This window comes from Prunus mume, linkage group LG5 (assembly GCF_029339155.1).
Source record: "Prunus mume cultivar Tortuosa linkage group LG5, ASM2933915v1, whole genome shotgun sequence".
Classification (NCBI taxonomy): Eukaryota; Viridiplantae; Streptophyta; class Magnoliopsida; order Rosales; family Rosaceae; genus Prunus; species Prunus mume.
Genome location: NC_142702.1, coordinates 1,816,318 through 1,840,583, shown reverse-complemented (window position 1 = coordinate 1,840,583; position 24,266 = coordinate 1,816,318). Strand labels below are relative to the sequence as shown.

At 34.3% G+C, this 24,266-nt stretch overlaps 1 protein-coding gene and 1 long non-coding RNA gene across 2 annotated transcripts; both read right to left on the bottom strand.

Annotated features, from left to right (window-relative positions):
* Positions 1-398: 398 nt before the first annotated feature.
* Positions 399-1,962, bottom strand: LOC148916608 (uncharacterized). The gene is made up of 2 exons (XR_016127251.1): positions 1,676-1,962; positions 399-1,319 (listed from the first exon to the last, which is right to left on the bottom strand). It is a non-coding gene; the product is annotated as an uncharacterized LOC148916608 (long non-coding RNA).
* A 9,318-nt stretch (positions 1,963-11,280) lies between these two features.
* LOC103330557 (G-type lectin S-receptor-like serine/threonine-protein kinase LECRK4) lies at positions 11,281-13,958 on the bottom strand. The gene has a single exon (XM_008233152.3). The coding sequence runs from the start codon at positions 13,879-13,881 to the stop codon at positions 11,458-11,460; it is 2,424 nt and encodes an 807-aa protein (XP_008231374.2). The 5' UTR covers positions 13,882-13,958; the 3' UTR covers positions 11,281-11,457.
* Between the last annotated feature and the right edge of the window lie 10,308 nt (positions 13,959-24,266).

The following is a 24,266-nucleotide window of genomic DNA, read 5'->3' as shown; positions in this document are numbered from 1 at the left end:
TAACTTTCCAATCGTTTGACCAAATTTTACGTCCTTTATATGGTTGGATTCAGCACAGAAAAACAAAGAACTCGCATGGACCAAATTCCAAAAACAATTACAGAAATAAACAGAATTCAATGAAGAAAACACAGAACGTTACAAACAACACAAACACACAACACATTTTTCCTGGGAGGGGGGGTGGGGGTGGGGTTGTATTTGGTTCAAGTATGTATCTAATCCCTGTTGTCGAATGTCCATACATACTCTTCCTATTCATAATTCAATTCGAATTAAAACATGGTGTCTACTCTTAATTCAAACCAAGATAGCGAACATGCAACCCTTAATGGTGATCAATCATTCAAACTAGCATATTAACTTATAAGCATAATGAATAAGAACAAAAACCATAATTGAAACTTGGAAACTAATCAAACTTAAATGCTTAAGAAAAGAATTTACATCACAATGGAAAGTAAATAAGAACTCAGAAAAACTTAAAGAAACATTTAGCAAAAGGATTTTATTACAACAATTGAGAACTAGAAAGGAAAACTAAGAGAATTTGAGGGAGAGAATGGAGTGGAGCTCTAGAGAAGTGTTTGAGAGCTCCCCTCTTGGGGTGTGTTTACAAGCTTGGAGAACTCACTATTTATAGGCTTAGGGGAGTTGAAATTCTGAATTAAGTATTGCTTCTACCTACAACACTCACTTCATCAACTTACAACACTTAATTCACCAACTTCACCTAACACACAATTGCATTTGAAAACAATTCTTCTTGTCTTTAAGCTTAGTGTTGTATCTTCCACTTCATCTTCTTCTACTTCATTTGGCTGCTTCAAAACTCCACTCCAATTATAAGTATTGAATATGCTTCACCAAACTTTCCCACAATCAATAACACTTCATCATACATATGTCATGCATGACAATGCATTGCACTCTTCTTTTGGGCTTGTTAATCCATTCATAAAATTCTGGAAAAATATGAATCGTGAAGCTCTTTGTCTTATCTTTCCAAGAATATGCAGCCCAGCACAAAGAAAAATCGGGAAGACCTTCAAATGTCATTTTTGGCCCAGTAACTCAGATGCTGCTGATTTTTGACCTTAAGCTGCCAAAACTTGCATAACTTCCTCTAGAAGACTCGGAATCATGAACCGTAAAATGCTCCGGAAACTAGACTTCTGTATCTTTCCAATGATGTATGGCTCACTATCTGGTTCTTCTTGAGCAAGTACAGTCCAATCCGTGAAGTTGACTGATCTGCAGACACCGTTTTGGGCTAATTTGTCTCCAAAATGCATTTAATGAGTCTCAAGCTTATTACACTGAAACAAACACAAAACTTATTAAAAGCACAAGTTTAACTCAAAAACATAACCAAATCATAAGTTAGAAGGGTACAAAATAATATATAAATATGCACCGATCACTAATGGATGGAATGAAGATGATTCCCAAACCTTCCCAACAAGAACATATGCATAAAACCTTAGGTGATCAATCAAAGAATGCAAAAACAGCTCCATTAAAATAGTGAAGAAGAATTCATGAATGAAGCCAAACTTTATAAACTCAAACCATGATACAAGACTAGTAAGATGTTTATCAAAACTAATAACAGAAAAACAAAGAAAATACAAGAAAAAAGAAAAAGACAAAGGGAGGAGGAGAAGATAAGTACAACATGCTAGAGATGGAAAAGCTTCATCTCCATGGCTGCTAGGAGGCCAAAGCCTCCCAGCTGCTGCCTTCTCTCTTCTCTCCCTTTGTCACTCTCAACTTTCCCTCTCTTTGTGTACAATGTAAGTGTGAATGATGGATATCTATTTTCTGACTACTTAGCTCTTTGGAGACTCTCTATATATAGGCACATGGGTTAGGCAAATCAGATTATACAATAAATTCACTAACCACACCTATTTCACCTAAAACACACTTGAATTTGAAAACAATTCTTCTTCTCTTTAGGCTTAGTGTTGCAGCTCCCACTTCATCTTGTTTTATTCCATTTGGCTGCTGCAAAACTCCACTCCAAATATAAGAATTGCATATGTTTGTCCTAACTTCCCCACAATCAATAACACTTCATGCTTATGTCATTATGGCCAAGCACATTTAGCTTATCCTTAGGTCAACATGACCAGCAACTTCAAGAGCTTACGAATTGGGCTTCCCTTAAGCAAATGGTGACTTTGAGCCCTCAAACTTGAAGTTCAAAATGTCTTCTTTCCAGCCATTGTCATTTGGGCCATTCCAAGGTCGGAGGAAAAAGTTAAGGCCGAAACAAATTGCTCACTCGTTTTGCTCACTGACAAAATCCATCTTGAGCATAGTTCTGTGTTTGCTAGGTGACGGACTCCAGATTTATTCAATGAGGCTGAATTTTCGATATGTTATAGAACACACCCATTGGAACAACTTTCATGAAAAATTCTGCCTCATCCAAGCTGTGTAGATTGCTGAAACAAAGCTTGCAATGTGACCTACAAAACTGGACTGGCAGGGGGTTGTAGCCAAAATTTGTTTGTCTTTAAGCAATTCTTCCATTCATCCAAATCAGGCCTTAACATGCTTGAATTGCATGAATTATGCTCTCTTGCTCTATTGGCCTACAAAACACACAAAGAGAGGCAAATAACTCAGAATTCTAAGAAACTAAGCAAAAGAAGTAAGTAAATAGGGCATGTATATGTATGAAATTATGAGCTTAACAAAACATAATGATATCTAGTACAATATTAAGATAAAGTGAAACATTCGAAAGGTAAATTGGGTCCTTGTAAACACGAATGTTTACAATATTAAGGTCTCCTATTACTATATATTGGACAGTTGTATTCCATAAGATTGTAAAACCCATCCATAATCTTGTAATATCATAATTTACAAAGATAAAGACATCTAGTACAATATTAAGGTAACTTGGGACATTAGGAAAGTAAATTGGGTCCTTATACTTGTAAACACGGATGTTTACAATATTAAGGTATCGTATTACTCTATGTTGGACAGCTGTATTCCATAAGATTGTAAAACCCATCTTTAATCTTGTAATATCATAATTTACAAAGATAAAGACATCTAGTACAATATTAAGGTAACTTGGGACATTAGGAAAGTAAATTGGGTCCTTATACTTGTAAACACGGATGTTTACAATATTAAGGTATCGTATTACTCTATATTGAACAGCTGTGTTACATAAGATTGTAAAACCCATCCTTAATCTTGTGATATCGTAATTTACAAAGATAAAGACATCTAGTACAATATTAAGGTAACTTGGGACATTAGGAAAGTAAATTGGGTCCTTATACTTGTAAACTCGGATGTTTACAATATTAAGGTCTCGTATTGCTCTATGTTGGACAGCTATGTTCCATAAGATTGTAAACCCATCCTTAATCTTGTAATATCATAATTTACAAAGATAAAGACATCTAGTAATATTAAGGTAACTAGGGGCATTAGGAAAGTAAATTAGGTCCTTATACTTGTAAACACAAATGTTTACAATATTAAGGTCTCGTATTACTCTATTTTGGACATTTATGTTCCATAAGATTGTAAAATCCATCCTTAACCATTGTTTACTAGAATAAAGACCCAATTTACATCCCTAATGTCCACTATTACCAATCCTTTGTAATATAGATCCATATCCTTGTAAATATATGATTAACATTATGGATTTGGTGAATCCTAACGTTGTAATCTAAGAGCAAAACCTTGTAAATTGTTATAAAAACTTGTAAGTTACGAGTTTAGGGATTCTCTTATGGTACCCTCAGTCCTTAATCTTGTAAAACATTTTTTCCTAGAATAATGACCCATTTTACATCGCTAAGGTCCACCATTACAAATTCCTTGTAATGTGGATCTATATCCTTGTAAACATATGATTTACAACATTAAGGATTATGAGAACCTTAATGTTGTAATCGTGGTGCAAAAACCTGTAAATTGTTACAAAAAACTTGTAACTTACTTTTTTTTGGATCCTCTTTACAACATTATGGTACCCTCTTATCCCAAAATTGTGAAATCATCCCTTAACCTTATAAACCCTCATTTTACTAGAATAAGGACCCCAATTTACATTTCATGGTCCCGACTTAACAATTCCTTGTAATTTGGATCCATATACTTGTAAAATAAGGATTTATAACGTTAAGGATTATGGTGCAAAAACCTGTAAATCACTACCTAAATCGTGTAACTTACATGTTTATGGATCCATTTTACAACGTTTTGGTACCCTCGTATCCCAAAATTGTAAAATCAGCTTTTAATCTTGTAAGTCCTCATTTTACTAAAATAAGGACCCCAATTTACATAATCCTGATTTAGACTTACCAATTCTTTGTAATGTGGATCCATGTCCTTGTAAAATAAGGATTTACAACATTAAGGATTTTGAGAACCCTAATGGTGTAATCGTGGTGCAAAAACCTGTAAATCACTACCCAAACCATGTAACCTACATGTGTATGGATCTTCTTTACAACGTTATGGTACCCTTGTATCCCAAAATTGTAAACTCGGCCCTTAATCTTGTAAATCCCCATTTTATTATAATAAGGACCCAATTTACATCCTCTTGGTCCGGAGTTGCAAATTCCTTGTAATGTGAATCCATATCCTTGTAAATGGGGATTTACAACATTATAGATTATGTGAACCCTAATGTTGTAATTTTGGTTCAAAAACTTGTAAATTGCTACACCCAAATCTTGTAACTTATAAGTTTTGGGATCCTCTTACAATGTTATGGTACTCTCATATCCAAACTATTGTAATACCGGTCCTTAGTCTTGTAAACCATCATGTTTACTAGAATAATGACCCTATTTTATATCCTTGAGGTCCACACTTACTAATCCCTTGTAATGTTGATCTATGTCCTTATAAAATGGAGATTTACATGGGAAGCTAGAGGATTGGTAACTTTCTTTTCCTTCATTACCCCATTTAGTATTTTATTATGTTACAATACATATATAAAAAATTTAGTATTTTAGTTGAAATTGTTCATAATATATGTAAATACTATCTTTATATTAGGAAGATATGAATCAAAAAATAGAGAAGGATCATGTGGGAACTTGATGTTATGAGTTATCTTTTGTTATAAGATATTTGTTTAAAGTTATTTTTAGAATAAGCACGAATATATATGTATATAATAATAATAATATGTCATCTTGAGAAGTAATTATAGTGTAGCTTCAGAGTATGGTCATATAATATTTATTATAATATAAGAGTATATTTATTGATATTATGTCTTAAAAGTTGAACATCTTATCATTGATTGATATTAAACACGTAAAGGAGTTATCTATGTAGTCATATTTTAGTTCCTTATAATAATTTATTAAGAAATAACAAATCACAAAGAATAGTTTAGATGTTCAAAAATTGTTTTTGGTTACAAGTAAAAAAAACCAATTTCAGTTTGGCCAATTGGATTTACATAAAGTTACCCAAGTTTTATTGATTTTGGTTACAAGTTATATAAAGCAACCCCTAACTCATGAATCATGAAAAAATCTACAACTGTTGTGAAATAATTGAAATAATTGTAACAACATTATGGTCCACCCTAATCCATAACACTGTAATACCCTAATTTACAAAGAAAATGACACATAGTACCAAGGTAAGAATGGACTTTGAGGAGTAAAATTATGTCATTATCCTTGTAAACACAACTGAAAATCTTGTAATTTAAGAGAAAACTTGTAAACTTCCTACTTCTATAATTGTTTTTCTTGACTTTTAATCCTAACAATGTACTATAAAATCTATGGCTATGTTAGGAAAAGAATATAAATTTATAATACTTTGTGGATGTCTACAAAAGTACAACCATGTAACATAGAGTTCAACAAGTAATATAGTTCTTATTTTAGCAATTGATTTCAACCAATTACATAGACAAAACTTGAGGTGAAAAAATTTGATGGATAAAGACTTTTAAACTCTCAAATAAATATTGATGCGCATTCACCAATTCTATGAAACAAAAGAAACAAAAAATTAAAACTATCAACCTCAATTGATTTTTAAAAACTAGGCATAAAATACAGAGGAATTAACCACAACTAGCCATCATAACTCATATAAATAAAACCAACAACTCATAATGAACTTGAGTAAAGCTACAATGAGGTGACATATCGAAATCAGAAGAAAAAAAAAAGTCAAACAGTTCTCATAAAATAAGAATCTAAAACGGTAACTTTACATTTATAAAAGTAAACAAATACCATTGCGCAATTCATAAGCATATCATTGTGAGTCCAAAAGAATAAACTCAATTGAAAGATAACATGTCAAATCATATGTCAATTGCCAAACAGGAAGGACTTAATTGCATGACCCTTACGCAATTGCATTTCCATTAAATATTAACAAAAAGTGGAAACTTGACAACTTGTATAACCGGTAACTAATTTTTTTTAAATCTTAAAAAATCATAAAGGACAAATAGTCCACCGGGGGCACCTGGTGCACTATAGAAGGTGCCTTGTTTTGACGCAACCAATGCACCTGCTGATTAGGGGAATACTTCATGGAAAGTTGGTGTAGAACTTGATTTTCGTAAGGAAAATGTCCAGTGTTTTGGCTATTTGCAAAGAAAACAGGTCCAATCATTGTCCCTTTCAATCTTGGCTTTCTACAAATAGAAAAGTTGATAGAGGTCCAAAAATCCAACTAATAGTTGGGTCTAGTCCTTGAATAATTGTTTGTTGATACAAGTCCTTTGACTAGTTTGTCATGTAGATTACATGCCATTTTTGACATGCTGACTCAATCTTTTGTATTTAACTGATTTGTATTTAAATTTTTTGTTCCTATTATATCCCTATTGTATAAAACGGGTAAGATGAGGATTTATAGGCCATTAATGATCATATTTGATCATGTAATTAAAGGAATAATTACATTTTGAATGTAAATGTCGAAACATGCTTGATTTGTACAAATTCCTATTTAACGTGGATTTTATTAATGCACATATTGTGCATAAATATGTTAATCCATTGCCACTTATTTTATTGTGTACTCCTTTTATTATTCGTTCATAATACAATTGTCCACTCATATACTATTATTGTTTTCTTTCCCATCTTTTATGTTTGTTTTAGGTTTTAATTTCATTGTTGTGTAGCTTTTTGTAGTATAATGTTTTTTTTCCACTCTATGTACCTAAAGATAATAATGATTAAAATTTTCAGTTGTTTCTCACCAGTTGTCAAGTCGTACTATTTTTTAGTTTTATAACTTTGCGAAAGGGATTACTAATTCACATGTTGTTTTTTTCCCCATCTCATTGTACTCGTTTATTTCTTCATGAACTATTAATATTATTCTTAAATTTGATAACCTATGCTCCAAGTACAATACCCTACTGACCATTGAAATTGATATACCTATCTAATAGGTATAGTACATATTTGATGTACCTCAGTACTAGGTAAAACACATATTGGATGCACCTCAATGACAGGTAAAACACATATGTTTAAAATAAAAAAAAGTTATACCTCCATACTAGGTATATTAAAAAATTAACATTATGACAAAAAAATTCCATCAAAGAATTTTGAAAAACTCAGTATATAAATTAATTTATAGCTAAAAGGTAGGTATATGCTACCAATTTAATAAAGCTACGAATATAGAATTCTAAAAAATATAGTTTCCATATATATAGATGAAATTTGAATTAAATAGGTTTTTAATATGTGAGGAATGAATTAAATAGGTTTTTTCCATATTTAAAAGTGGTATTTGTATTTACTTGCCATTTTCAATCAATGTCATATCTTGTAAATCTCTCGAATATGGTGGCTACAAGGTTTGCATACCTGGCCATACAATTGATTGGGAGGACTGCAATTGAAGAGAGCCTAATTAGTGTCCTGCATTCATATTATCTAAATGAAAATGGACCCATATCTAAGAAGCCCTTTTACATAATTATTAAGGATAAATTACTCAAATGGTCCTCAAACTTATATTCGATTTACATTTTGGTCCCTCAATTAAATTATTAGTTCAAATGGTCCATCAACTCTATATTATTCGCTCCATTTGTCCTACCGTTACATTCTGTCAATATTTCCGTTAAATATGAGGGCAAATTGGTCATTATTTACCCTACAATTAGGTTAAATCTAACAGAAAATTAGACGATAGGACCATTTGTTTGTAGGTAGTGAAGTTAAAAAGACTAGACATTTAGGCCGGGTGTCGTGGTTTTTCAAAACACGACTTACGTGTCCTTGCCAACATAGAAAATTCTACACTTGTTGAATTTTTTACCACTGTTTGTCAAAGAGGTATGTTTCCATGAAAGAAGTCTGCCAACTCAGTCAAGACAAGCAAACCATAAACCAAGCACAAAGAAAGGAACAGAAAAGGCTTCCTACACTCATTTTTGTAACCACATAAGAAAAAAAGGCCAAGAATTAAGAATCATACCTCACATGCCAACACCATCTCCCATAAAAATAGAGACATTATTTTCTTAGCCAACAATTGAGATATGCACAAAAAAGTATACATTTTCAGTACGCCACTTAGTCCAGAGAAACATGTGTACACGGTCCACCACACAAGTGGCAGAACAGAACCTATATGAAAATACATGTAGGATGACTAAAAATGCATAGAGGGAGGTGAATAAGCCAATTTAAGATTATAATCAATAAACAAAAAATAAACTTCGGTAGCAGGATTGATATGACTTATCAATCCTGAAACGTGCTAGGCATAAAATAAAAGAACACACAGAGAATTATTTTACGTGGTAAAACCCCATCTTTGGGGAAAATCCACGAGACTCTTATTCCAACACAAATTTACTATAGAACTATGATTACAAGAAGTGCTAACAGACTTATCCTAGACATATTCTAGATAATGTTTACCAACTTCTTCGTAACTCAACTTCTGTCACGGGATGATTTTCGATACTCCTTATGTTGAACGCAATACTGGTCACGATTGCTTCAAGCTCGCCAGAGGAAAACCGCCACCACGGTCTTGGTGCCTTCAATCGTATGAGTCACCGACATGTATATGAATGCAATATGAATGATGAAAGTGTTTGATAAATCAACATGTAAATATGGAACACTTGATGCATATTTACTTGTTGATTTATCCCAAATATATGCACAACAGCTTTCTCATAAAAAATTCAATGTACTCAAAAAACAATATGTTGAAAGCTGTAACTTTGAGAAGAAAGAGCCTGCCTGTTATTCAAGGCATGTTTTTCTCTACAAAGAGAGAAACCCAACAAACCATTAATTCTTTTCAAATATAACTCTACAAAACTGAACCAATGTAATCTCTTAGTAAGGACGTCAAACCAAGACCACATAGACTTCAAAGAAGGACCACATATGTTATTCAATTATGACTATTAGTTTTGATTCAATATGGATTCCTTGCCTTTTATTCAAGACATGTTTTTCTCTACAAGGAGAGAAACCCAACAAACCATTAATTCTTTTCAAATATAACTCTACAAAACTGAACCAATGTAATCTCTTAGTAAGGACGTCAAACCAAGACCACATAGACTTCAAAGAAGGACCACATATGTTATTCAATTATGACTATTAGTTTTGATTCAATATGGATTCCTTGCCTTTTATTCAAGACATGTTTTTCTCTACAAAGAGAGAAACCCAACAAACCATTAATTCTTTTCAACTATAACTCTACAAAACTGAACCAATGTAATCTCTTAGTAAGGTCGTCAAAGTAGGACCACATATGTTATTCAATTATGGCTATTAGTTTTGATTCAATATGGATTCCTAGTAAAGAGGCCAACCAACTAATCTTTAATAGAAAAACAATATCTATTAAAACAAATGAATTAGATCAATCAAGTAGGAGATGATTTCAACGTGCAAGTTATAATAGGAAAAGATAATATTTTAACTTAAGTCAAAATAGAGTCCAATTAGAAATCCTATAATGAATGCATGATTATGTCATGATTTACCTGAAATTAAGTTTCTCATATCGGCCAAGTCATTCCTCAGATGTATGGGATTGGATGAGTTGTGCCAAAACGTACAGTAATAATTCTTTACACACTAATTTTCCACCTATGCTAGAGTCTAGAGAATGACAATACAATTTTCATACTGTACAGTATAAAACACGAGCACTCAAAAGCACAAATCAAATTCAAATGAAAGCCATGCATCTCAATTTATATTCTTATTTTCCTCACCAATGTCGACAACAATGTCAGCGCCATAATCAAGTACCTCCTTAAAGCATTTCCACAGATGGCCTTACTTAGAAACCAGCCCATCCAGTAGGTTGAGAAGCTGGCATGCTCTCCATAACCTTTGCCTCGCGAAAGCGCTGAGAATTATTTCCTTCACCCATAGGTCATGAAATCTGTGTGCTTCCAGTGGGCACAGCAGTAAAACTCTCTGCTCCAAAACCCCATGAGTCATATGAATATATTGTTAAGTGGCTTATCTGTGTGCTCACAACTCTCACAACTCCCACCAGAATATATATTCCACATACTATATATTGAATGAAATAATACATAAAATGTGTAAGTCTATAACAAAAAAATTTTATTGTTTTTTTTTACCCTAGTATAATAGTTTATATCTTATTTTTTTCCCATTCAAAATTATTATTTTTATTGGTGTTTTTGTAAAGAGATGGATGGAGGAAGAAAAAGATAGGGAGAGCGCATCAACCAAGGGAGCCAGGGTTGGGGTGGGCGGTGGTTCTTCTGTCTTTTGAATGTTCTTATTTTCTAAATTTTATTTTAAAGATAAAAATAAATTTAAAGTCCAGCTGTAAAAAAAGATTTAATTATTTTTTAAAAATGATATGTGTTATATTTTCAATGAAAGTATCACCATTTGATGTGATACATTACCATTGTATAATTTCTTGTTTTTGTAATAGGGAAACTTGTTCCCCAACGAAAGTGGAGATGGGGATCCCCAATTTAAATATTACATATCAATATGGGGATTGGGGAGAAAAGAAAAAAAAAAAACACTTAATGGGGATGGTGATTGGAATGCCACACATACCTATCTCCGATTCACGGCATTGCCATCCCTAGTCGACAGAGCTCAGTTGGTTGATGACCATTAAAATAACTATAAGAAAAGATACATTTTAACTGAAAGTTGGAATTGCAACTTCATGACTATGAAAGTAACATAGCTTGAAGGGCATCTTCCTTGTCCATAAACCCAGATAATCCTTAGTTAGGAGTATGAAGTCTGAGTATGTAACTACCCATTGCTTTGGCTAGGAATCATTACAGTGGCCACATCATTTCTCATAAGTGACACAGCATTGCATTAGAATGAATTATAAAGACCTATACTTTCTTTAGTGAAAAGAAAACAGCTATGGCATTTCAAAGATCTATAGCATGGGTAGGCTTCAGCGTATTGAACTAAAAGGAGAAGGACATGGAGGCACAGATACATCAACCACTCCTTCAAGCATCTGTGTAACCTTCTTCATGGTGGGTCTTAAAGATGGATCCTCTTGTATGCACCAAATTGACACCTTGACTAGCCTCTCCAGCCTTTTCATGTCATTTCTTGCCTCCTCATCATCCTCTACCAGCTTGTTTAATGTTTTTTCCTTATAGCAGTCATAAACCCAATCAGTTAGTATCACTTCTTCATTTTCCCTATCCATTTCAAGGCTCCTCCGGCAACAGATAATCTCCAATAACATCACCCCATAACTATAAACATCAACCTTTGCATTAATTGGAACATTCCTGAACCATTCTGGTGCAACGTATCCTCGAGTCCCTCTAATGACGGTATGCGTCAGAGTTTGATCACTTAGCAGAAGCTTTGCCAATCCGAAGTCCGAAATCCTTGCTGTGAATGAATCATCTAGAAGTATGTTGTGGGGCTTGATATCACAGTGGATGATCTGTGTGCTACACTCCTCATGCAGGTACATGATCCCTCTTGCAATACCGAATGCAATTTGGATTCGTTTGTTCCAGTCAGGCCTTGAAATCCCAAAGAGAAAGCTAGCCAGTGTTCCATTGCTCATAAACTCATAGACCAAAAGTTTGTTTGCCCCTTCATCACAGAACCCTAGCAATCTGACCAAGTTCTTGTGATGGGTCCTGGCTATTGCACTCACCTCTGCTTTGAACTCTTTCTCGCCTTCTTGTGCCACCTTGTCCAACTTCTTGATTGCGACATAGTTTGTTGAACTGAGGGATGATATGATTCCTTTATACACAGTGCCAAAAGCACCTCTTCCAAGTTCTTCCCTAAACCCATCTGTGGCTTCTTCGAGGTCCTTATACCTAAAAGAAAGTAGATTTGCTTCCATAATACTTGATGTGCTAGTAGTAACATTATGCCTTTTCTGGTATGTGTATAAGAAAACCAAAGAAATTGTTGCAACAAAAAAGAAGTTAAGAAACACAGAGCTACCTAGAAGAAGTGCTCCTACTAAGATGAGAGTTTTCCGATCTTTTCTTCCTGTGTTTGATTGTGAAGAAAGTGGATCATCTAAAGAAGCATCAGATTTTGGTAATTTGATCAGAGCCGTCCCTAACAAATTCCAGTCCTGCACTCCATGTGAGAGTGGCAGTTTCTTCTTCCAGCAGCTCCCCTCTCTGACAACAGCCACCATACAATAACAATCATTGAGGCAAGATCTGCTGCAGTCATCTTTATTCATTGGCTGCAATTGCTCAAAGTTTGCAGAAGTTATCCAAAAAGTATTAGATAGCTCATGCATAACATACAAATCCTCTGGCTTTGATTTTCCTTGCTCGTCACAACTTTGTATTCTGTTTTGTTTACATCCACTCAACTTGTTATTTGGATCTAAAGAAGAAAAGCCAGGAAGGCATTCACAAATTGGCCTTCTGTTTGCGTCGAGTCTGCAGTAGCTATTGTAGCCACATGGTCCACTGCCCAAATCACCCTTTGCTTCAAAGCAAATGTTTTCTGGGATAGACCAGATAGGCAACCAGGATGTCCAGCTCCCATTTTTGGGGGACTTTGGGTGAGCATATTGGGTGAAAAGACCATCCGAATCGAGTGTTGCTCTGTAATAGTAATCTCTTATTGGTAATAGTGTTTTGTTTATGAGCTTGTCTATATCTCCATTCCTCCTGACAACATTGAGGTAACCTGACTCATTAAAGCTTAGCTGATAACCAGAATTCATTTCATCAACAGCATCAGAAGTATTGCTTTGGTAGTAGGGCTGGTAGGCAACCTCTGTAGGCAAGCCGATAGGATATAGCACAAGCCTTCCATCTGATTTAAGTTGGAGTTGAAAGCTCCCCTGTGAGAAGTTGTTTGCTGTTTGTCTAGAATTCAGCTTTTCGCCAATTTCCAGCACTTGGGTTGGCAAAACGGTGTCTTTGAGTTCTTTGAAGCTCTGCCATAAGTAGTCACCATTGTTGTTTGCAAGCACAAAGTTACCGGTGTCGAGCATGGCAGCATAGGCAACCCTTCCACTAAGAACAGATTGAGGCTTCCATATTTCTTGGCTTCGATGGCCAGTGAGTGTGAGTTGGCCATCAGCGGTAAGCTCAAGTTTGGATCCTTTTGGTGCTGGATTGTCTCCATTTGCATACCAAACTATGGTTTTATCTGGTATTTTATCATACCATATGGCAAGCAAGAAGAGATCTTGGTCAGCAATGCTGCGAAATCCGAAGGCAAATGTCCCAGAAGGCGATTGCCATGCAAATGAGCCCTGGGATGCAGTAAGAGACGACTCCAAGCTAATATTTGCAGTTTGAGCTGCTACAGAAAGTGGTTCAACTACAAGGAAAAGGCCAAGCAAGTGAAGAAGAAGAGATAAAGCCATTGACAAACAATTTGATGAGCAGTGAAAGTTTAAGGAACCAAAGGGCAGACTATATAGCAACTTCAACAAAGAAAATTCTTGGCCAAACAGAACAGTTACCAACTAATTTATGCGACGAAAAACGTGTGTCAGAATTTTCTTTGGATGAGTGGTAATTGGAAAGGGGAAGCTATGGTCCTGTTTGGAATTGCTTATTTTTGTCAGAAATCTACTTCACCTTAAAGGTAAGCAGTTTAAGTTCTTTGGTAAAAGTAAAATATCCCGATTATTTTTAAAATAGTGACTTTTTGACCACAACTTTTAAAAGCATATCCTGGGTTGCTCTTCAAAACTGTTTATAAAAAAAAAAAAAATAAGCAAAAATAAGTTTTTAATGAATTTTTTTAATTCCCAAAATAGTACCATTAATTTTAAAAATGACATCACCTCCACCTCCACATCCAACGCCACCACCTCCACCACCACCTCCTCCTTGACCTCCACCACCACCACCACCACCGCCGCCACCACCTCCACCACCTCTACCATAACCACCATCACCACCCCTCCACCTCCACCTCCACAACCGCCATCCCCACTACCACCACTACCACAACCGCCACATCCACCTTTATCACCACCACCACCACTTTCACCTCCATGTGTTTCACCACAACCTCCACCATCACCGCCACTACCACCACATAATTAACATATAACACTTTCAACATCATGTCTATTTAGTCATTATTCACAGTTACAATAGTTTTATATTAAAATTACCAAATGATTTTGACACTGTTTTTTGTACGAACAACATTTTAAAAATATTGTTTACCAAATATGGAGTTACTCTACCTTACAGCTAATTATTTTCAAAGCATAATAGAAGCAATTTTTTTATATTTAAAATAACAACAATCCCAAACTAGCCATAAATAGCTACATATTGAATTTGTGCAGGTTTGATAAGAATAGATTTGATTTCGTTTTTGTGTGTTGTTTGTCTCCAAGTGTCGATCTATGATACGTGGATTGCTAGACTTTTTAACATTTGACTATGAATAATCACAATATTTGTTACTTGCAAATTGCAATGGAGCTTGACCCTGACCTTCGCCGGGCTCCGATGGTATGCACTTTTATGACGACACGGGTAAAGGGGCTAGCTAATTGATTGTTAGTCAACATCTTCACTTTGAATTTGAATCTTACATTAATAATTAGGGTAAATTATTCAAATGGTCATCAATTTTATACCTAATTTACATTTTGGTCACTCAACTAAATTATTCGTTCAAATGGTACATCAACTCTATATTATTCGCTCCAATGGTCCTACCATCTAATTTTTTGTTACATTTAACCTAATTTTAGGGTAAATAATGACTAATATGCCCTAATATTTAACGGAAATATTGACAGAATGTAACGGTAGGACCAATGGAGCGAATAATATAGAGTTGATAGACCATTTGAACTAATAATTTAATTGATGGACAAAAATGTAAATCGAGTATAAGTTTAAGGACTATTTGAGTAATTTATCCTTAATAATTATGTAAAAAGCCAAGATTGAAAGGGACAATTACTGGACTTGTTTTCTTTGCAAAGAGCCAAAACATTAGACATCTGCTTTACAAAAATCAAGTTCTACGCCAACTTTCCATGAAGTATTCCCCTAATCAGCAGGTGCATTGGTTGCGTCAAAATAGGGCACCTTCTATAGTGCACCAGGTGCCCCCCATGGACTATTTGTCCTTCATGATTTTTTTAGATTTAAAAAAAAAATTAGTTACCGGTTATACAAATTGTCAAGTTTCCACTTTTTGTTAATATTTAATGGAAATGCAATTGCGTAAGGGTCATGCAATTATGTCCTTCCTGTTTGGCAATTGACATATGATTTGACATGTTATTTTTCAATTGAGTTTATTCTTTTTGACTCACAATGACATGCTTGTGAATTGTGTAATGGTGTTTGTTTACTTTTATAAATGTAAAGTTACCGTTTTAAATTCTTTTTTTATGAGAACTATTTGACTTTTTTTTTCTTCTGATTTCGATATGTCACCTCATTGTAGCTTTACTCAAGTTCATTATGAGTTGTTGGTTTTATTTATATGAATTATGATGGCTAGTTGTGGTTAATTCCTCTGTATTTTATGCCTAGTTTTTATAAATCAATTGAGGTTGATATAGTTTTAATTTTTTGTTTCTTTTGTTTTATAGAATTGGTGAATGAGCATCAATATTTATTTGAGAGTTTAAAAGTCTTTATCCATAAAAAATTTTCACCTCAAGTTTTGTCTATGTAATTGGTTGAAAGAAATTTCTAAAATAAGAAATATATTACTTGTTGAACTCTATGTTACATGGTTGTACTTTTGTAGACATCCACGAAGTATTATAAATTTATATTCTTTTCCTAACATAGCCATGGATTTTATAGTACATTGTTAGGATTAAAAGTCAAGAAAAACAATTATAGAAGTAGAAAGTTTACAAGTTTTCTCTTATATTACAAGATTTCCAGTTGTGTTTACAAGGATAATGACATAATTTTACTCCTCAAAGTCCATTCTTACCTTGGTACTATGTGTCATTTTCTTTGTAAATTAGGGTATTACAGTCAGTGACGGACCCAGGATCCGAACTCCGTAGGGTCATAGTGTAAATGTTCGAAAGAAATTTTAAAAATGGGTTATTTTTCTTATCTATTTTTTTTCTTCCAAATTTTATTCTTCTATTAGAAAAATATACTTTGAATGATTTCAATTTGTCATTTTTTTAATGTATTTTTTGAGTGTTTCAATTCATAAAATTTCAAACCAAACCCATGCCAATTAACCAAAAAACGAAAAAAACCACAACTGCCTAATCAACAAAAATAAGCAAAAACTTCATCCAACAAATCAATCTAATACATACCATATTGTGGTCATCCTTAGATAAAATTACAAGTAAAGTTCATCATTCATGGATTCTAATTTCTAAGCCAGTCATTGGAATTTGAGAGGAAGAAATAATAATAAATGAAATAAAGTTGACTTGTTGATTCTAACAACAAAACAGGTTAAAAAGATTAAAAAGAAAACAGTGTTATAAACTAAATAGATTGAGATTGAGAAACTGAAAGATTGAGAGGATTGAAAGGGAGAGAAATCCTAGTTAGGGAGTTTTATTCATATTGATCAATCATTACAATGAAGATAAGGCCTCCCTTTTTTTTTTTAATGAACAGAGGCCTCCCTTTATAGAAGGGAGGAAACGTGCTCATCAGGTATTGTACAGGGAAAAGGAAAAACATGTGGGCTCCACATGCATATATTTACAACAAACAGTTTAATGTTGGAGAATGGAGGGATACGGAAGGGTTTTTAATTTTAAAAATTTTCCTGGGTCGTTTTGCCCAGTGTTTTAAAAAAGAAGCGCATTGCGCTTCTTCTTCCTCTTGCGCATGCTTCCTCCCTCTTCCTCTCAGGCAAAACATCAAACACTTGGAGCGCAATCCAAGGGGTCACACAGCCAGCTCAAGTGGACCTCCAACCCTATTTCCATGGCTTCCATAGGGTCGTTTGACCCCAGTGACCTCACCGTGGGTCCGTCCCTGATTACAGTGTTATGGATTAGGGTGGACCACCATAATGTTGTTACAATTATTTCAATTATTTCACAACAGTTGTAGATTTTTTCATGATTCATGAGTTAGGGGTTGCTTTATATAACTTGTAACCAAAATCAATAAAACTTGGGTAACTTTATATAAATCCAATTAGCCAAACTGAAATTGGTTTTTTTTCCTTGTAACCAAAAACAATTTTTGAACATCTAAACTATTCTTTTTGATTTGTTATTTCTTAATAAATTATTATAAGGAACTAAAATATGACTACATAGATAACTCGTTTACGTGTTTAATATCAATCAATGATAAGATGTTCAACTTTTAAGACATAATATCAATAAATATACTCTTATATTATAATAAATATTATATGACCATACTCTGAAGCCATACTATAATTACTTCTCAAGACATATTGTTATTATATATATATATATATATTCGTGCTTATTCTAAAAATAACTTTAAACAAATGTCTTACAACAAAAGATAACTCATAGCATCTTCCAACAAAAATTTCCCATATGATCCTTCTCAGTTTTTTGATTCACATCTTCCTAATATAAAGATAGTATTTACATATATTATGTATAATTTCAACTAAAATACTAAATTTTTTATATATGTATTGTAACATAATAAAATACTAAATGGGGTAATGAAGGAAAAGAAAGTTACCAATCCTCTAGCTTCCCATGTAAATTCCCATTTTATAAGGACATATATCAACATTACAAGGAATTAGTAAGTGTGGACTCAAGGATATAAAATAGGGTCCTTGTTATAGTAAACATGATGGTTTACAAGACTAAGGACCGGTATTACAATAGTTTGGATATGAGAGTACCATAACATTGTAAGAGGATCCCAAAACTTATAAGTTACAAGATTTGAGTGTAACAATTTACAAGTTTTTGAACAAGGATTACAACATTAGGGTTCACATAATCTATAATGTTGTAAATCCTCATTTACAAGGATATAGATTCACATTACAAGGAATTTGCAACTCCGGACCATGAGGATGTAAATTGGGTCCTTATTATAATAAAATGAGGGTTTACAAGATTATCCGGACCAATAATGCAATTAGTGTCCAATTAATTGAAAGCATTAAGAACGATAACAAGCACTCAACATTTATAGATAAATAAACTTAACAATATCAAAGAATTTGAGTATTCATTGCTAGGCTACATCGTAAACCTAGTAAAAGAAATTAGTTCATGAAGGACTTATTGAGAATCATGATGGTTGATGAAGACATGGAAGGCACCAAATTCTCTAAGTAAAATGCCAAGGCTGAGTTGGAAAACGGTTGGACTGTCAGGACGTCGCAATCCTCTGCTACTGAACCACAAATAGTAGGTGAAGGTATGTATGAGAAATTGGAAACATTACAGAAAAAGTGCATTGATCAAAATAAATTAATTGTTTCTTTGACCTCTGACAACTAAGCCCTTTAAATTGAGCTTAAAAGTTTAAAGGAGAGGATAATTGCTTTAACAATTGGTGCATAAAAGGCTGAAAAAATGATTAGCATGGGTCGAATAGATGGAGACAAACGTGGCCTAGGTTTTGATTCAATCAACAAGTCTCCCGCTGTATCCGTCACAAAGTTTGTCAAACCATCACTTCCTACCGGTGCTCCAACTTCTCAAACAACTTGGAGAATCATACCCACGTGTCACTATTGTGGAGCTCTTGGGCACATCCGACCAAAATGCAAACTGCTCCAACATATTTCAGTAAGTCAAAAATTCACCAAGGAGGGACAGGTAAGAAATCAACACAGGATTGCATTTCTTGTAAAAGAGAAAACAGGTTGTCAAAACTCTCTCATTCCTTATCTTTATGAAGTTCAAATCTAGTATGCAGAAAGGAAAATCAAAATTTCTTGCTGGCACTTTCAAGTGATGCATATCAAACTAATGCTCCTGAAATCTTAGATGTGAAATGTTTTGTTGCTCTTAGGGCCAGTTTGGCATTGCTATGCTGTGAAAATAATCACTATCAGATTTGCTATAAGATAAATTAGCTGTGAAAGAAAGCAGTTTGGTGTGTTTGGTAAATTTTTGTGTGAAAGTGCTGTGAGCTTTGTATAATGACTAAAAAAGATACAAAGTTGAAAGTATTTTTGGTATTGAAGTTTTTGGTGATATTATACCAAGCTCACTTTTATTTTTCCCAAAACATTCTCACTTTCAATTATACAAATCTTTTATTAAATATTTTTGTTAAGAGATACAATAACAATTTTAAAAAAAAAAAAAAAGTAAAACAAAACCTTCTCTACACCCCTCTCCCTCCCAGCCTCACCCCGACCCACCTTGATCTTAAGAATCAACACCCTGAAAAGCTCCCACACACTAGTCTACAATGCAAAGCCAAGATCCAATACAAGGAGAGTATTCTGCCAGACCAGCGAAGCTTGAACTTTGCTCACCATAAGCTCCAGGATGGCCGCACCCTAGCCGACTATAGCATCCAAAAATAATCCACTCTCTATCTAGTGCTTTGACTTCATGGAAGATAGAGAGAGTTATGCCTCTCTTTGGCTAATTGAAGCTTAGGGACGAAAAACCCTCTATTGCTCTATCAAATTATTCAAGGATTTCAATTTGTTGTGTGCAATAATGCTTTGCCAATGAAAATGGGAGGAGTTGGAATGGGTTGCTTTATCAAAAATTTTATTGGAGGATTTAAGGAAGTTAAGAAAGTAAGGTCTGAAAGGTTTTCGTTTTTGAAATGTTGTGAGATAGTCTCTATGGGAAGAAGATGAGGAATAGTTGGAACATGTTGGTTTGGAAGAAGATGAGGGTAGATCATGTAAATTATGAAAGTTAACAAGGATATTGTAGGCACTTCATTAGAATTCATTAAACACCACTGGTTCCATGTTTTGCTTTCTGCGAAAGCTGAAATATAATCAGCCCTTAAGCTGCTTTCCAAAATCACGGTCATCGACAACTATTTTCTCCTAAAAGTGATTACCTCGTCTTTTACCAAACGGGGTAAACTTCAAAAACTTTATTAGAAATTACTTTTTAGCCCAAATAATCAATGCCAAACAGGCATTAACTGCTCTTTCTGACTCTAAATCAAAATCTTGGTATTTTGACAGTGGGTGTTTAAGACACATGATCGATGACAAATCATGTTTTTCAGAAATCTCTACATAATGTGCGAGTGGAATGGTCACTTTTGGAGAAGGAAGAAAATCCAAGATTTTTGGCAAAGGAAAGATTATGGCAACTAGTACACCTAGCTTGGACAATGTCTTATTGGTTGAAAAATCTTCAAGCAAATCTCACCTGTGTAAGTAAACTTTGTGATGAAATAGGTGAGGTAAGTTTTACTAAAACCCAATGCATTGTCAATAATAAAGACGGATCAAATGTGATGATTGGAAAAAGATCACCTGACAATTGCTATTGTTTTTTCACTAATGAAGTTTCTCGAGTTTGTTTTAGGACAAGTGAAGACCATCTTGATTTATGGCATCGACGTTTGGGACACATGAACTATCGAAACTTAATTAAATTGTCCAAACGTGAATCTGTAATAGGATTGCCCAATCTTTCAGGTAAACATGAGGCTGTTTGTGAAGGATGCCAACTGAGAAAGCAAACCAAAAACCCTCATAGAGCTACAAACTAGATCTCTACTTCTAAAACTTTGGAACTAATGCACATGGATTTAGTTGGTCGAATTCAGGTTGCTAGCTTAGGGGGAAAAAATATATTCTTGTCTTAGTGGATGATTTCTCATGTTTTACTCGGGTAATTTTTTTGCACGATAAGATAGAAGCCTTTAATTCCTTTTATGTCTTATACAAGCTAATCATGAATGAAAAACATGAAACTAATTCTTGCATCACAAGAATTAGGACAGATCACGGAACTGAATTTGAAAATCAAGCATTCTCTTATTTTTGTTTCGAAAAAGGAATAAAACATGATTTTTCTGCTCTAATCACTCCTCAACAAAATGGGGTAGGTGAAAGGAAAAATAGAATCCTTCTTGACATGGCTTGAGTCTTGTTGAAGAGTGCCAAATTGGCAGATCATTTTTGAGCTGAAGCCATTAGTACTCCATGCTATACATTTAACTGTGTGTTTTTCAAGCCACATACCAAGAGCAGTCCCTATGGAATTTGGAAAGGGAAGAAACCAAATGTCAAGAACTTAAGGACTTTTGGTAGTAAATGTTATATCTACAAAGACAGGGAGTATCTTGGAAAATTTGATTCAAGAAGTGATGTTGAAATATTTCTTGTTCATTCTATGAATAGTCGAGCATGTAGGGTGTTTAATATGCGTACTAAAACAATGATGGAATCAGCTAATGTGATTGTAAATGACTTCTCTGTATTGCAGGTTGGAATAAGTCATGAAGATACAGATTTGGAAACTCACGAACTTGCTGATGTTACTAATATTGATTTAGAGGATTGTAATCAACCTTTAAATGATGTGATACGCAGACCTGGTGCTAAATAAGTTTAGAAAGATCACTCACCTTATGACATTATTGGGACGACAAATTAAGAACTCAACAATAAGTCTGTGGTGAGGTAACCAATTTATGTTATGTATCCTTAGTCGAACCTAAAAGTGTGATAGATGCTCTTGCAGATAATGACTGGATATTGGCTATGCAAGAGGAATTAAATCAATTCAAAAGAAATGATGTGTGGTATCTTATTCCACGTCCCAAAGACTCAAATGTAATTGGTACCAAATGGATCTTTCAAAACAAGACAGATGAGAAAGGACAAATTATGCGCAACAAAGCTAGACTTGTTGCCCAAGGTTATACTCAAATTGAAGGTTGGGATTTTGATGAGACTTTTGCTCCAGTCGCGCATTTAGAATCTGTTTTGCTGTTGTTGTCCATTGCATGGCATCTTCGGTTCAAACTACATCAAATGGTTGTCAAGAGTGCGTTCCTAAATGGTGTTTATAGGAGAAAGTACATGTGGAACAACCTACAGGATTTCACAATCATATCTATCCCAATCATGTATATCTTTTGAAAAAGGCTATTTATGGCCTCAAATAAGCCCCAAGAGCATGGTATGATCTGACTGTCCACTCATCTTCTTCAAAAAGGGTACACTTGTGGTAGCATTGATAAAACCCTCTTCGTCAAAAGAACCAAATGGGATTTAATGGTCGCACAGGTATATGTGGACGACATTGTTTTTGGATCTACTTCTGACACTTTTGTCAAAGAATTCCATGAGGTAATGCAAACCGAATTTGAGATAAGTATGTTTGGTGAACTAAATTTTTCCTTAATTTGCAGGTCGAACAATTCAATGGAGGAATGTTCATCTCTCAAACAAAGTATGCCAAAAACCTTGTGTCTAAATTTGGTCTGGAACCCATTCGAAATCTTATGAGCACAAGCACCAAGATTTCCAAAGATTCATATGGCAAAAGTGTAGACCAAAAATTTATACAGAAGCATGATTGGCAGTTTGTTAAATTTGACTGCTAGAAGGCTAGACATCACTTTCAGTGTTTCCAATATGATCCCAGAGAATCACATCTACTTGCCGTGAACAGAATTCTTCGCTATGCAAGTGGTAATACAAACTTTGGTGTATACTACTCCTTTGACTCAAATGTTGAACTTGCAGGTTATTCCGATGCGGATTGGGCGGGAAACATTGATGATAGGAAAAGCACAATTGCGGGATGCTTTTACATAGGCTACAACCTTGTCTCCTGGTTTAGGAAGAAGCAAAATTGCGTCTCTCTTTCCACTGCTGAAGCCAAATACATAATTGTTGAAGGCTGTTGCACACAGTTGTTATGGATGAAACAAATGCTCAATGACTATGGCATTCGATAAGGTAAAATGTTACCGTTTTGTGATAACATGAGTGCAATTAATATCTCTAAGAATTCAGTTCAACACTCTCGCACAAAACACATTGATATTCATCACCATTTTATTCGTGAATTAGTTGAAGATAATGTGCTTTCACTTGAATTTATTGTTGGGTTCATTTTTATACATGATTTATCATGTTATTCACCCAATATTTTGAGTTAGTTCTTGACATTTTATAGCTTTTTACTTCCTTTTGGTGTTTTCATAGGTTTTACCTTAGTTAGAATGAAAATGAGCTAAAAGTGCATTATTGGTTATAAATTCTGTTTTTGTTCATTTTCGTAGGTCAACTTCTTGGCCTTGTATCAGCATGCTCCGTTGCTCGATGAGGTGAAGATCTTCATGAAACTTGTTCCAATGGATGTTGACTACAACATATCCGAATTTGAGCTTCATTGGATAAGTTTAGCCTATCCAACTGATCCAACAATTGATTCTAGCTCTGGAAATCTGTTTTGGGCCAGTTTTACCTTCACTTGGTGTTACCTTATTTCTACTTGTTACCATGCCATTTGGTAACAATAAATTACCTTATTGAACTGGAATTTTATGATTCAATTGGAATATATTGAAAAACAAAACTTCATCATGAGGAGGAGACAATAAGACAAGGAGACAAGGACTTTAGCAACTTTAGCAAAACTTGGAAAGGAGGAGAGAGAAGGATGGGCAAAGGGGAATGAATGTGCATCAGCCATTCTTGAATCATAATTCCAATTTTGCAGAGATTTAGGAGAGCTAGAGGAGGAAGACAAGGGCAACCAAGCAAGAAGTGAAGAAGATTTCCACCATTGAAGACCTTGAGCTTCCACCACTTTCACAAAATCTATAAACTTTTTCTAGTTTTGTTTTGAATTTGTGTTTGAAATAAGTA